The sequence below is a fragment of the Stylophora pistillata genome, chromosome 11 (assembly GCF_964205215.1).
Source record: "Stylophora pistillata chromosome 11, jaStyPist1.2, whole genome shotgun sequence".
Classification (NCBI taxonomy): Eukaryota; Metazoa; Cnidaria; class Anthozoa; order Scleractinia; family Pocilloporidae; genus Stylophora; species Stylophora pistillata.
The window spans coordinates 16,507,284-16,523,665 of NC_142529.1; the positions used below are offsets into that span (position 1 = coordinate 16,507,284).

The 16,382-nt window shown below is 37.7% G+C and overlaps 1 protein-coding gene and 2 pseudogenes across 1 annotated transcript; 1 reads left to right on the plus strand and 2 right to left on the minus strand.

Annotated features, from left to right (window-relative positions):
• Positions 1–6,299: 6,299 nt before the first annotated feature.
• Positions 6,300–7,683, minus strand: LOC148720315 (protein carrier GPR45-like; annotated as a pseudogene).
• Positions 7,684–12,305: 4,622 nt separating this feature from the next.
• On the plus strand, positions 12,306–15,140 carry LOC148720316 (melanocyte-stimulating hormone receptor-like). Its single transcript, XM_088739575.1, has one exon. It carries the CDS (start codon positions 12,971–12,973, stop codon positions 13,877–13,879), a length of 909 nt encoding a protein of 302 aa, XP_088595701.1. The 5' UTR covers positions 12,306–12,970; the 3' UTR covers positions 13,880–15,140.
• Positions 15,141–15,904: 764 nt separating this feature from the next.
• Positions 15,905–16,382, minus strand: part of LOC148720317 (uncharacterized) — a 2,818-nt pseudogene continuing 2,340 nt past the window's right edge.

Sequence of the window (16,382 nt, forward strand, 5' to 3'; positions counted from 1 at the left end):
GAAGGCTCGATCGCAAACAACGGGAAGTGTTAAACTCATAAATGCAACGAAATTATTGAATATGGCACTAGCTGCAAACCTAATTCTCCTGTCTAACGACGTTTCACTAAATCCTGGACCAACACAGCCCTCGCCATCTCTAATGAAAGGTCTTCGCTTACTTCATCTCAACATTTGCAGCCTACGAAACAAAATGGACGAACTTAGACTATCCTGCGACGAGCACAAACCGCACATCGTGACAATAAACGAGACTTGGCTTGATGACTCGTTCACCGACGCGGAAATAGCTCTCCCTGGCTACAATGTTACGCGAAAAGACGGAGACGAAAATGGCGGTTGCGTCGCGGTATACATAGCAGAATAACTAAATTACAGTCGGCTTGAAGAGAGTACAGTCCAAACACGGAACGACAACTTTGAATCAATTTGGTTTGAAGTGTGCTAGCCAAAAACGAAAAAGATTTTATGTGGAGCAATCTACAAAACACCAGATGCTGACCCAGCCGCTTTTACTAGCTGGGTCGAAGAAATTCTAAACAACGCCATGAGTAATGATAGCGAAATTGTTCTTATTGGAGACTTTAACTTGAATTATTTGAAACCGACTTCTACGACAAAGCATTTCCAGCAGAAAACAAAATCTTTTCATCTGAAACAAATAATCACAAAGCCCACTCGAATTACTGAGGAGACCAGAACTTTAATTGACCTATTTCTGACATCAAGACCAGAACTATACACCTGTGGTGTTATTTCAGTCGGCTTTTCTGATCCCTGTGCTTTCTTCGGAGTCAGAAAACTCCACAACATCAAGCGCTCTCCGTCGAAAATTATTCAGAGCAGAAATTACAAAAACTACGATCCCGCAGTCTTTAGTGATGATTTAAATAAGATCCCATGGAATATTCTCGAAATGGAACCAACGTCTAATGAAGCTTGGATTGTTTTCAAAGATCTTTTTTTGTCAGTTGCTGACAAACACGCGCTTTTTGCCACGCGAAGAGTTCGCGGGTTTTCAGTCCCATGACTAACACAAAGTATTAAAGAATTAATGATAGAAAGGGATTACCATCACAAAAAAGCGATCAAAACAAATCAAGAACTGCCATGGAGCAAATACAAGGGCTTACGCAACAACGTTAGGAAGAAAATGAAGAAAGCGAAATCGGATTATTATTCTTTTCGCTTAACAGAAACCCAAGATCCAAAAACGATGTGGAAAACCCAGAAAGAAATCATGCCAAACAAGAAAACTGCCGATGCGTCAAAAACCAGCAGCTTGTCTGCATCAAAGTTCAATCACTTCTTCACTTCCATCGCCGGCAAACTGTGTGAACGATTTCGACTAAGCACTTTCATAAAACCACAAACACCCAGAGTAAACAAAAACTTTTCTATGGAAGAAGTGAACGAAAAGTTTGTCTGTGACGAACTAAAGAGACTTAAATGAAAGAAAACCACTGGTCTAGATGGAATGTCTGCAAGACTTTAAAGGATGCAGCTCCTGTGATAGCGAAACCCATTACTTACATCATAAATTTGACTATTTCAACTGGTGAAATTCCGCCAGAACTCAAAGAAGCGAAAGTTACGCCTATATTCAACAAAGGCAAAAGAAACGAAGAAAGTAACTACAGGACAATATCCGTGTTGCTCCTGGTCTCCAAGATTATGGAACGTGCAATCCAAGTACAGCTTGTGAAATTTCTTGAAGCAAACGAAGTTCTGTCAGTGTACCAATCAGGATTCCGAAAAGGACATTCTACTGAAACTGCTGTGACCTATCTCACTGATCAGATTTTGGAACACATGGATAAACAACAAATGACTGGCTCTGTCTTCATTGACCTAAAGAAGGCTTTCGACCTAGTTGACCACAACTGTTTGTTACAGAAGTTAGAGCACTATGGTTTCAGAGGGAAAAGTCTCACATGGTTCCAGAACTACCTAGGATCTCTAAATGTTTACGGAATCTCGTTCCTACATACTTAAAAAACTATTTTAAAGTTAACAGTGACGTACACAATTATAACACTAGGTAGAGGAGAAATATTCACCCAAATAAAAAAGATCTTGTTCTTTGAGGGCGAACTATTCAAAATTCAGGCCGTTTAGCCTTTAACTCACTACCAAGCAAAATCAAAGAGGCAAGTTCTCTTGAAGTTTTTAAACGCCTTCTTAAAGGACATTTTATCTGATTTTATCTCCCCTTTTAATCTTAGCAAATTTTATTCAACTTTGTAATTTTATTGGAAATGTGTATATGTAAATTTTATAGAAACCAGGGCCCCTAAGGATACCAGCCTCGCAGCTGACTGGGCCACCCTGGCTAAATAAAGTTGTCTTGTCTTGTCTTATTCGTAATAAGAATTCCGCAAATCGGCCGACAGCTTCCTGGTCTGCTCTCGAAAAACAAGACAATGAAAAAAATGTGCGATCTCAAAACCATGTCCACTTTTCACAGCAGGAAACAAGCACGGTGACACTCGATTTTTTTCCAGTTATTTGCTAAGAATAGTCTAATAAAGAACATATTTGAAGAAGAAAAAATGTTTGATAGTAGAACATGATTTTTTGTGGAAAATAGTCCCGTACTTGGTTTATTTTGGCCAAGGCGAGGACTTCAAGCTAACCACGGAACTATCCGAAAAAGTACAAAAATCCCCACAACCAGGCAATCAAAAACAGGTAAAATGAAGCAATACTGCTCATTTTAATAAAAGAACCTTTAATTTTAAAATAAAATTTTGTGTCTTTCAAGTTACCAAGGCTAAATTCTATATGAAGGTGATTCGAATTTTTAACTTGCAACCAGTAGAAATACCCAATATTAAGAACCTGCTGACGCATAAACAAGCACAGTAAGGTAAAGTCTGTTTACGAGCCTAGTGACCCATTAGGCCGGTGCTTAACTCCGGTTTCTGTAGCATGAGGTGACTAGGAGTATTTCTACTCCCCCTGGATGAGATGCCAGTCCATCGCAGGGTTACCCCCAGCATTAAATTTTTTAATTTATACACCTGGGTGAAGAGAGGCAATGTGAGAGTAAAGTGTCTTGCCTAAGAACACAACACAATGTCCCGGCTGGGGCTCGAGCCCGGACCACTCGATCCAGAGTCAAGCGCACCAATCATGAGGCCACCACGCCTCCACAAAACAAGCACAGTGACTCCAATTTTTTATTGAATGTTAATTATACAAAGTTTCAAAAAAAGCTGATAGTAAAACAATTTCAAAGGAATTACCTGAAATAACTGAAATAAAGTTTCTCATTCTTGTTCTTAAAATTTGTGCCCTTCGAGTCCATAACTCCAATTCGAATATGCCGGTGTTTTGGTTATCGATTTGCACCATCTTACAGCTTCATATCTTAGCGTGTACTCTTTTTAACCCTGCGCACCCTAACGTCAATAGGCAAATTATTTGTTCTGATAAACTAGACATATCCTAGGGCGCTGACAAGGAGAATCTGTCAAATAATATTTGTGGATCATTTCTTTCGTTCTCTTGGCACTCAGTAATGTGTGATTCAGGACGGCCTCGCTGTGATTCAGGATGGCCTCGTTTTGAAACCAGGGTGCTATCTAATGCTAAATTATTCATTTCGTTTTTTAGCTAATTATTTTTTTTTTCAAGTTTTACAATTCCCATATTGAATTCACTGTCCTATTAAAAAACACGGTGGTGGGTACGAGATGAGAAGATCACTTTAAGTCTTACTTAGCAGTTCTTCCACCAGAAAATTCTCTGCAAATGGATTATTTTTACTGCGGCTTTACTCTTGAACAGTTGCGTGTTGGCTCCAACCGTCTGTTTATCTCATTACCTAAAGTTGAAATTATGTAAAATATTGGTATTAATAGTTAACAAAAAGAAACCGTTGATGTCTGTGATATTATTGTAACAATGCTATGTCAGAACTCTTTTATCGCTCTGTGAAACAGAATAAGAAGTTTGTTTCGATAGCTTGTCATTTTCTAGGGCAGAAAATTGTAGTATTAGGCACTTCTGGTTGCGTTCTAGTGTCCCGATGCATGTTGGGCCATGGACTTTAGAGCCTGTCATATTTCATATCAAGACGAATCCATCTTGATATGAAAGCCAAGTTTAGTACAATGATTATGTTTTAATACTCCGCCAATATATATGGAGAAATTAACGATCATTCATCACTACTAAATGTCTTTAAAAACGACTTTAGAAATGTATGAATGCCGAGGAAAGTTTCTCGGTCTGAAGTCCTGATATAAAACTATTGAAATTCGTAAATAACCGTAAGACAGACTGGAGAATTTCTGTATGGACTATTTTTATTGATTACGTTTATTCGATTTTAACATTAAATTTCGGAAAACAAAACAATCGATCTTAAAGAGATCGTTGTGAGAATAGTGGGTGGATAGTTTTGTTTAGAACGCTCTTCTGCTTATCGTTTTCAAGAGCAAAAACATCTTCACTATGCACAAGTAAATCTTCAAAGTTAAGCGCTTTGTTTGAGTAAGGTAAACAAAGATGAATTTGAAATTTGCATGCTATATAAAAATAAATAAATGAAAAAAAAAAGCCCCAAAAAGCTTTCCTTCACTTCGCTTTGACTCTTTATCCTATATATTGCTTGGAAGGTAAAACTGTACTCGTGTGATTGTCTACTTTACTGCATGTTTCACTCCACTAATCTTCTAGCAGTAAGGATAAGGAAACGGGTTTAACGTCGAATTAAATTAAATGCTGTATACAAATTCTAAAAAAAAAACTGAGTGAAACATTTTCTTCAACAAGGTTTACTAGTTTTTAGCTATCCATGGCCTTGTTTTCCAATCGCAGTTAAACTTAAGCAAAAGAGGATCATTCATGACACAAGTGATTCACAACAGGAAAAATTTAAGGACCTGCCGAGTACACGAAAGCTGGCTTCATGTCTCATTTTTTACCAGATATTTATAAGAAAATAGCATCGCATCAAAGAGTCTAAAAGGCTATCTTTTGCTCCTGATCACAGTGGACAATCACACAATGAGTATCCTGGCGTAAAGGAAGATAGCAAATGAACGGGAGAGTCTTGTTGAAGATAGCAAATGAACGTAGTGTCTTGCAGCTGGCGCTGTCTCGTTTCTAGTTCTAGTCGGGCGCGAAACGGAAATTTAAAGGCTGGAGGACTTTGTAAAGTTTTATTTACTCAGAGACTATCACGAATTCAATTCTTCTTCCGTAACTAGTAAACAGATCTGGCGAGGACTTTTTCTATTCAGCTTAGCGAGACTGATAAAGATTCCTCTCAGAACCACACAAATGATGTAGATGAACTATTGTCGTGCTAAGCAATAATGGCATTAATTAACAATTGGTTCATGCTTTAGCGTGCACTATCGAGTTATGGAGCACGCGGGAAGTTTGGAGAGCACGAAAGAAGCGTAAGAGTTGCCCGAGGCGATAGCCGAGGGCAACTTTAGCTTCTTGAGTGCTCTCCAAACGTCCCACGTGCTCCATAACTCGATAGTGCACAGCTGAAAGCATGAACCATTTGTTTTTGAACATAGCCGGTGGAATTGTGCATCAAATCTGACGCGAAAAACGGACAACAACATTAGTTGAAGCGAGTCGTGACGGCGCTGATGCCGAGTCTCCTTTTCCGTTGTTTTCTCTTTTTCTGCCTCATTAACGAACTCTAGCCCGAGGGAAAAAGTCGAGACATTGTCTTTGTTTCCGGACAAGTAGGCCGAGTTTCTGTTTGTATACATTATTGTGGCGAAATATAATATTTTTCCCCGCGCTAACAATGGCCGCTCGCGCGAAAAAAAAAATTTCTGGCGAAGCATTTTCTGATGCTATCAGCGTGCACTATCGGGATTTTGAGCACGCGTACGTATATTGAATTTGATTGTGCGGTTCTGCTAGCTATGTTCTAATTAACTTTTTTGACTGAACAGAGGGTGTGTTCGCTTGCGTAGTTAATTGGGTGATCTCTCCAGGAAGTCTTTATGTGATCATTTATTACGAACTGATGGTTTCAGCGATCGATCGTAGCTACGCAGGTGCTGTTAAGACGACATATTTGCATTTACTTTCTTCAACATGTTAAGATGCATTCTGAGAAGGTTCTTGCCTAACAAATCTTCAATTTTTTTCTCAAAGAGTTCGTGGTTGTGCCTTGCATTTGAATAAGTAAATGAACGGAAACCGTTAATTGGTAGCTATTAATTCTGTCTCGTTTCATTCTTGTTTTCTATCGTTTAATCGCACAAAATGTGGGCTGTATTTCCTTACTTACAGCCATTTTACCAGCTCATATGGCAATAAAGCGTCATCGTCAAGCGCTTCATTCGAATAATTTATGTACAAAAAAACTGAAATGTACAGTCCATGGTAAACATGGCAACAACTCTCCTTTACAACTCTTTGAGGTTCAACTCTTTCCCCCACTATAATATTATTTATTATGAAACTAAAACAAGGAAGTAATATCGAACTAACCTCCTGTTTGTTTTTACGCAATACTTGCATATCTATTGATAAAAAGTGCTGTACCACGAAACAAAGTTTTCTCAAGACGTGCATGGTTACTGTTTTGACTCTGTCCTTTTATTTGCTTAACTGGGAATGATATTGAAAAAGAAAGCCCTTGCAACAATGTTTTCACCGAACCGACGAGCGTTGTCCTGTAGAAAGCGTAACTTTATGAGACAGCTTTAAAATAACATGAAATGCTGACTCGATCGTGGAAGATCTAACTGTCCTAACTCCATGGACAGCGAAGTGCTTGTCTGATTGCCTGCTTTACTGCTTGTCTTACTTCACTAATCTTCCAGCAGTAAAGAAATGGATTTCACGTCGAGTTGAAGTAAATTAAGGTTATTGCTATTATTCTGGTGTTGATTAAATGTGATGAAAATGTTTTTTTACGAGCCATCAAAATTTCAAGTATGATATACGGTGCATAACAAACAACTGAAGCTAAAAGCACCCACAGCGCACTGTACACCGCCTTTCTGTATTGCGCAATGTTCAGTGCATTTGTTTGGCTCACCTCTTGTTGAACGTGATCCTGTACTTGTGCCTGATGATGGCTGAGGGTGCGAAAAATCTTTGTGTACGAGACGAATAAGATCACTAGACAAGATGGTACAAAGAAAGATCCACACTGTAAGGTTATACGGTAATCTAAAATGTAGCATAAAGCAATGGCACCAGATAAAACCCAACCAATAGCTAATGAAATATATATGTGCGCCTCAAAGTTAGAATTTGTTTGTATCTCAGCCCTAATAACAGGGCGAGTAGTCTGTCCACACTTATGGCCGTCATTGTCAACAAAGATACTCCACATAATGTATAGCTTGTTAAGTATGCGGCGCTCATAGTGTATGGACAAAGATTCCAGTTTTCGTAAAACATGGACATCAGATTAATAGCATTGAGAGGCTGGGTAATAAGACCAACCAACAGATCAGTTGTTGCCAGACAACGGTACAGGAGTTTGGATGGCGGATGAAGGGAAGATTCTTTGTGAAGGGCAACAAGGATGAGAGAATTCCCAAGAAATGCAGTGAGGGAGGGGATAATATTTAATACTGCGAAATGAATTGTTTGTTGTTGTGATACAGCTGCAAGAGAGGGTGAGCATATCAGTTCTTGATAAGTTTTTATCTGTATTCCACCTCCTGTTAAATTGTTTGTCTCAAAAATTCAGTCGTTTCTGTCTACTTAAGGGTTAGTTGTGAAGAAAAATTTCGTCCTAACAGCACCCATCCAGCTACGATCACTGAAACCATTCCTTCTTAAAAATGATCATATAAAGACTTCCGGGGTGATCACTACGCGACAACATTGATTGCGAAGTAAAAAAGTAGACTTTTCTCTTGATCTTTTACGTACGTTTCAGGCATAAATATTGGCAAAATGAGGCAAGGATAAAACACCTGTACTGTAGTTTTTTTATAGCGTGACAAATAGTCTGTCCTTTAATACTTAGGTAAAGTTTGATTAACAGGATAGGTAATTTCAAAGCTTACTTGTTTGAAGTTGCGAAGAATCATTATCAACCTCAACAAACTTAAAGTACAAAGTCCTCGCGGAGATGTTAACCAGTTGGAGAAAATTGAATTTGTGACAATCCCCGAGTAATTAAAACCAAACAATATCACCTTTTATCACAGATACCAAAATATCTTCAAATATTTGAAGTTGTAATTCAAAACTTAAGTCTTCCAGCCTTTTACTGTCCGTTTCGCGCCCCACCATAATCAGGAGTTCATCTCTGTTCCTTGTATTTATGTATTTAAAACGACAAAGACTTTATTTGGCAACTTTTAATTCCGTGATATTCATTCTTGCTGCTTGTCCTAAACTGTCAAAACATGGGATGCGTGTCTCATTTAACATTAGTGTTCGACAAAAGTATGGGTTTGTTTAATTGGTGACGTTTAATTTCAAAAGTGAATTTGCATTGAGTCAAACAGACAGAAAACTGTTAGTTCATTTACTTGACAATGAAACTTAAAACTCAGTTTGTAAGCAAAAATTCATTGGCAGCTAAAGGAATAAGCCTCTAGACAATTTGTGTACATTTGAGAAGAATCATTATAAGCTTCAGCAGGCGAAAAAGAAGAAGTCATTGTCAGAGATGTTAATTCATTTTGAAAAAGATAAAAGACCTTGCGACAACCTCCGAATGCTTTAAACTATACAAAAGTGAAGTTTGGTCATAGACGCCAACATATCTGATAATTTTCGGATTAGCGCGCGCGCTTTGAAACTTCGTCGGTTTTGCCGGAAACTTCGTAAGCAAGTTACGCGTACGATTTTCGCGAGTTTTAGTTTTCAGTTTTTAAGTCGCAATTTTCGGGGTTGTTAGTGTTTAGTGTACCGTATCATTGTTTCACCGTTTTTTACTGGAATAAAATTCCCTGCTTTATGGGGAATTCTGTTTCCGCTTCCGAACAAGATGGGATAAGCGTCAGAGAGTCGTGAAGGAAAGCTGTTAGGGTCAATTTTTTAACAGTGAAAGAAAATTCAAACTCATCATCATTTTATTTACTAAGAGAAATGCGACTGACTTTAGCGATTGAGTTTAGAGCCCTATAGTTTTATACCAGCCGGTCATAAGAATAGTTGTATGTTTACATATTTTTAAAACAATTGTCTATAATGTTTATGAATCATGAAGATGTTTGAGTTTGTTTTAAACGATGTGTAGATGAGCGTAATAAATAAAACCATCCAACCTCTATTATTATATTGTTCTCTCTAAGATCGATAGTTTTTTTTCCCTTATATTAGATTGTAAGATGGAAAAAAGGAGAATCAAATAAACATAATCAATAAATATAATTGTTTCAGAATATTGCCAGTCTGTCGTACGGTTGATTCACATTTAGCCTCAATAATCGTCGCCGGACGTCAGCATTATCAGGCCCGTCTGGCAGCCACTCCAGTCCATGTAACGATCTCGCCTTCTCGCCCATCCCACCCCAGGGGAGGACATCCATCATACAGTAATCTCGTGCGTGGGAAATTAACGTCTCCTACCCCTAACCCTGCAGGATACAGGGCCTACGGTTTATTTGTCCTTATCCGAGAAGACTAGAATATCTATCCGTTTCTTGATATTATAGAAAGATAGCAAATTCTCCTCAGTTATTTTAAGACCATTGGTATTAGTCCGGCCGGGGCTTGAACCCTCAACCTTCCGCACAACACAATCCAGCGCTCTAACCAATTAAGCTAACCGGGAGGCGGTTCTGTTGTGCCATTAAGCAGCCACAACAAATAACACGCAAAATACGCATACAAAGACAAATGTCCTCTTCAAAGTTACCATGTGTCTGTCACTCAGCCCCCACAACATGCGATAACTCTGTCCACGTTTATGGCCGTCATCATCAATAAAGATACAGAACATAATGTATAGCTTGTCAAGTACCTAGCATACCTTGCGTATTGACCAAAATTCCAGTGTTTGTAAACTAAGGATATCCACTAAGGATATCCAACATGTAGCATAGAGAGGCTGGCCTGGCTAATGAGACCAACCAACAGATCAGTTGTTGCCAGACAACGATACAAAAGTTTGGACGGTGGATGAAGGGAAGATACTTTACGAAGGGCAACAAGGATGAGAGAATTCCCAACAAATGCAGTGAAAGAAAGGATATTATATTCACTACTGCGAGATGAGTTGATTGTTTTTGTAATCCACCTACCAAAGAGGGCGAACATACCAAGTCTTATAATTTCAGGCCTGTACGGGATTCGAACCACTGACCTCTGCGATACTAGTGCAGCGCTCTACCAATTGAGCTAACAAGCCAACTGGGAGCAGGCCATCAAATTAATTCGACATAAACCCGTAGATGATAAATCAAACAACAACAAACATATGAAACATATGTGTGAACTGCGGTTATGAGACGTATATGAGCACGATCCTTCGCAGTAAAGCACTATTTGAGCAATAGTGAAAATCAGAGGTCAGTGGTTTGAATCCCGTACAGGCCTGAATTTTTTTTTTCAGGTCTGATTTTCACTATTGCTCAAATAGTGCTTTACTGCGAAGGATCGTGCTCATATACGTCTCATAACCGCAGTTCACACATATGTTTCATATGTTTGTTGTTGTTTGATTTATCATCTACGGGTTTATGTCGAATTAATTTGATGGCCTGCTCCCAGTTGGCTTGTTAGCTCAATTGGTAGAGCGCTGCACTAGTATCGCAGAGGTCAGTGGTTCGAATCCCGTACAGGCCTGAAATTTTTTTCAGGTCTGATTTTCACTATTGCTCAAATAGTGCTTTACTGCGAAGGATCGTGCTCATATACGTCTCATAACCGCAGTTCACACATATGTTTCATATGTTTGTTGTTGTTTGATACCAAGTCTTATTATATTTCTATCTGTACCCCATTTGCTGTTAAATTATTTTTTGTTATCATTCTTTCGTCGTTCCTTTTCCTATGATTGCAACGAGAGATTTTCACCTTAACAACATTCATCCAGCTACGATCACTACAACTTTATTTTCTTAAGAATGATCATATAAAGACTTCCTGAGCCTCAACAGGCGAAGAAAAGAGATGTCGTCGCCAGAGATGCTAACTGATGTTGAAATAGATTAAAGGCCTCACGGCAATCTCCGATTGCTTAAAACTATATAAAGGTAGCGTTTGGTCAAAGATGCCAAAATATCTTAAAATTCTCAGATTAGCGCGCGCGCTTTGAAAGTTTGTTAGTTTTTAAACTTCGTGACGAAGTTACGCGTGCGATTTTCGCCAGTTTTAGTTTTTGAGTCGCAATATTCGGGTTTGTTAGTGTTTTTTTTTTTTCGAGTTTACCGTAAATTACCGTTTCACCGTTTCTAACTCGCATAAACGTGTCTGCTTTTAAGGGTATTTCCGTTTCCGCTGCCGAACAAGAGGGGATAAAGCGTCAGAGAGTAGTGAAGGAAAGCTGTAGGGTTAATTTTCTAAAGCGAAAAAAAATTTCAAATTCATTATTTTCCTCACTAAGAGAAAGCGATTTACTTTGGCGACTGACTTTGAAGCCCTATAGTTTTATACAAGTCATTAATAAGACCAGTTGTTTATTTACATATTTTTTGAACAATTGTCTATAATGTTTATGAATCTTGAAGATGTTATAGTTTGTTGTAAACGATCATAGATGAGCGTATTAAATAAAACTATCGAACCTATATTCTCATAGGCTTCTCTTTAAGGTAGATCGTTTTCTCCAGAAATTAGATGCTAAAGGGGAAAAAAGGAAAATTAGATAAACACAATTAATAAAAATAGTCGATGCAGAATGTTGCCAGGCTTTCTCACAGTTTGTCACACAGAATTAAAAGTTATCAAATAACGTTTTCTGTCGTTTTAAAGACGTAAATAAAAGACACAACGATGAGCTCCTGGCGAAAAAATATTGTAATATTTGTTCGTAAGGAACTTTCAGCGCACATTTCTAACGAATATCAATTAGTTGCTTGACAAGTTGAACAGAATATAATTATTCATCGGCTTATTTTCGACCGCGGTTTATATATTGTTATGTTGACGCATACTTCAGCATTGGACCAAAACTTTTCTTAACAAAAGTGGATTTTCAATCGCACAAGTGAATTACAACATAAAGAACCAATAACCTGGCTTGATACGGAAACGTTGTTTAGTCTAAAAAAGGGAGGGGATCACAGAGTCAAATAGCGTACTTTTTCTTCTGATTGTAGTGGACAATAACCCTATGAATGCATGTCCTGGCATAAAGGAAAGGGGAATGTGAAGGGAATAAAAAAGAAAATCGGAAAAGGCTCGATGGCGTAGCATCTTGCTTCGGGCGCTCTCTTGTTTCTAATTATAGTCGGGCAAGAAACAGACAATAAAAGGGCAGGCAGACTTCAGTTTTGAATTACAAATTCAAATACCTTTTAATATATTTAGTATCTGCGACAAAAGATAATATTGAGTAATTGAAATTTCTCAAAGATTGTCAACAATTCAATATTCTCCAAAACTGATTAATATTTTTTGCGAGGACTTTTTTTTTTAAGTTTGTTGAGGTTGATAATGATTCTCCTCAACTTCAAACAAGTTAGCTTATTGAATTATCTATACTGGTAATAAAAGTTTATCCAAATATTAAAGGGGAGAGTATTTTTCGCGCTATCCACTAATAAAATTACAGATGTCTTACTCTTGCCTCATTTTGCCAATTTATGCCTGAGGTGCACTCATAAGGTCTAGACAAGAAAAAAGTAAACTTTTTGACTTAGCAGTCAGTGTTCTCGCGTAGTTTATTACGTGATCACCCCAGGAAGTGTTTATATCATCATTTCTAAGAAGCTGAGGGTTTCAGTGATAGTGGCTGGACGGGTGCTGTTAAGACGAAATTCTTCTCTATGCAATTACAAGTAGCCCTCAAGGAGAGACAAACGACAGAATTATCGAGAGAAGCAATTTAACAGAAGGTGAAATACAGATGAAAACCTTTAAGGAAATGGTATGTTCCCCCTTTTTTACAGGTGGATTAGAACAGCAATTGATTCATCTCGCAGTGGTTAATATGATCTTCTCCCTCACAGCATTTCTTGGAAATTCTCTCATCCTTGTTGCCCTTCACAAAGAATCCTCCCTTCATCCGTCATCCAAGCTCTTGTACCGTTGTCTGGCAACAACTGATCTGTTGGTTGGTCTTATTACCCAGTCTCTCTATGCTATTCATCTCATGTCCATTGTTTACGAACATTGCAATCTTTGTCGATACACCAGGGGCGCCGTCTACGTAACAAGCTATACATTATGTGGAGTATCTTTGTCGACAATGATGGCCATAAGTGTGGACAGACTTCTCGCTTTGCTGCTGGGGCTGAGATACAAACAAATTGTAACTTTGAAACGCGCATATATTTCTTTAGCTGTCGTTTGGGTTTTATCTGATGCCATTGCTTTATGCTACATTTCAAATTACCTTATAACCTTAGGATATGGATATTTATTTGTTCCATCTTGCCTTGTGATCTTGCTAGTCTCGTACACAAAGATTTTTCGCACCCTCAGCCATCATGAAGCACAAGTACAAGATCGTGTTGAAGAACAGGCGAGCCAAACAAATGCACTGAACATTTTGGGATACAGAAAGGCGGTGCACAGTGCACTGTGGGTGCTTTCAGCTTCATTTGTTTGTTATGCACCTTATACCATACTTGAAATTGTGATGGATCGTAAAGAAACATTTTCATCAAATTTAGTCAACGTCAGAGGAATAGCAATTACCTTACTTTACTTCAATTCAACATTAAATTCATTCCTTTACTGCTGGAAGATTAGTGAAGTGAGACAAGCAGTAAAGCAGACAATTAGAAAGACACTTTGCTGTCCATGGAGTTAGATCCCTTTGGAATTATACCCGCACTAAATCTTTTAAAGCTGACTTGTATATTTATTGATTTTCATATTCATAAATAATAACTCATGATATATACACGTACAGTGTAGAAACAAACAGGAAGCTAACTCTATATAACTTCCTTGTTTACTTTCTTGGTAAGATGAAAGTGTGGGATAAAATTGAACTTCAAAAGGTAGTAAAGGAGAGCTTTTGAATTTATTTGTTTGTGAAAGTTAAATCAATTCCATTTTTGTGTGGGTGTTACTCAAATATAGCGCTCGATCTTGACGTCTTTTTGCGAAACGAGCCGGTCACAATGCTAATTATTTATGTACACCCGACTTTGCTTTCATTCGAAAAATGTCGATATTGTTTATGAAAATGTGCAGGCTTTTTTTCTTTGGATATTACTCCCTTGTTTTACTTTCTAATTAATATGAAAGAGCGGGATAAAATTGAACTTCAAAGAGCTGTGAATGATAGCTCTTGCAGATGTTTTTCATGGATGATAAAATCACTTGAATTTTTTAATCATACTCCTGGTGCCATATGAACCGGTCACAATTTCAATTACACCCTTGAATATGTTTGGTTATTCGAAAACTGTCTATAATGCTTATGAAAATTTGAAGCTGCTTTTATTACCTGTAAAGCAATTGCAGGCAAGTATATGAAACAAAATTGACCATCGCCGGTTGTTATTGAGTTCTCTAAGTTCTTCGATCGTTTCTGCGAAATCAAGTTATCTTCCTTTAGCTGGCGATAAATTCTACCGAATAGAACTTTATGCATAATTATGAAAAAATAATACTAACAGATATCTGTATATTTGACTCATTGTGCAAATTCATTCATCAAGTATTAAACCAGAACGTAGTTTTCTCGATGCGCACTAATGTTTAGTAATAGACGCAGCCTATATTTTGTCATAGACTGCAAGAATAAGATATGACAGAATTCATAGTTCTTAACATTCCATCCGTTTGTCCTAGACTGCGGTTAACAATTTTTTTGCTTATACTTAAGTATTGGAATATAACTTTCCTTAGTTTTTCAAAATAAAATCTCTGATGGCCAATGTGACTCGCAACAAGATGAACTCAATCACCTGCCATACACACAGCAACTGGTTTGATATGTTATTGTAACCAAAAAATGCTAAGGAAAATGATATTAGAGAATACAGTAGGCTGTATTTTCCTTTTGATCATCGAGAATAGTTTCAATGAATGTTCTTACATTTAGAAAGAAAACGAAAATAAGGTACAAAACTAAACTAAAACTAATAAAGGGTTTAGTAGCGTAATATATTGCTCTTATTGCAGCTGTGTGTACGTGGTTAGTGCGCTCGACTCCGGATCGAGTGGTCGGGGTTCGAGCCCCGCCGGGACATTGTGTTGTGTTCTTAGGCAAGACACTTTACTCTCACAGTGCCTCTCTTCACCCAGGTGTTTAAATGGGTACCGGAAATTTAATGCTTGGGGTAATCCTGCGATGGACTGGCATCCCATCCAGTGGGGAGTAGAAATACTCCTAGTCGCCTCATGCTACAGAAACCGGAGTTAAGCACCGGCCTAATGGGCCACTAGGCTCGTACACAGACTTTACCTTACGATTGCAGGTGTGTATAGACAAAGATTCCAGTGTTTATAAACCATGGACATCCGATGAATAGCATAGAGATGCAAGGTAAAAAGACCAACCAAATAAGTTGTTAACAGACAACTATACAAGAGCTTAGACGGCGACTGGAAGGAACTTTCTTTGTGAAAGGGCAACAAGGATTAGAGAATTCCCAATATTTTGTGACATTTGAGAACAAACAGCAAGAATATAACTTCAAAGAATTAAAAGTTGCCAAATAACGTTTTCCGTGGTTTTAAAGACATAAATACAAGGCACAAAGATGAAATCCTTGCAAAAAATTATTGTAATATTTGTTACATAAGGAACGCTGGAACAAACTACCCAACAACATACGCTCATGCGAGAAATTAAGTCTTTTTAAGCATAAACTTAAAACCTACCCTTTTAAGAACTTTTATTTTAGCCATTAGGAAATAGACTTTATATGTTTTTACTTCAATTTTAAGTTTATTTACTTTGATTAACTTTAGTTTTAAATTGTCTCTCACTTGTTAAGCGCCTACATCTATCATTGGATAGGCACTAATATTTGATATAAATATCATTATTATTATATGGCAGTTAAAACCTCTGGATGCCAGAACCTATATACACGAAAGCTGGGCGTCTAGGACGTGGCCAGCTAACATGTTTAGAATTTACATATGTACCCCCCCCCCAAAAAAAAAAAAAAAAAGAAAAAAAAAAAAAACTAATACTAAATGATAAAAAAAGAAACTTCTTAAAAAAAAAAAGAAAAAAAATAACCCTAGTGGCTAGTCCCTAATGTCTGAAAAACTCAACAAAATAACACATGGCTAAGATGAAGTCTTCAACTCATGACTTTCAAAGATCTTACAATCTTGAGTGAACTGCT

Excerpts from the sequence above, each read along its gene's own strand:
- LOC148720316 (XM_088739575.1), top strand. The coding sequence starts at position 12,971 with ATGAAAACCTTTAAGGAAATGGTATGTTCCCCCTTTTTTACAGGTGGA.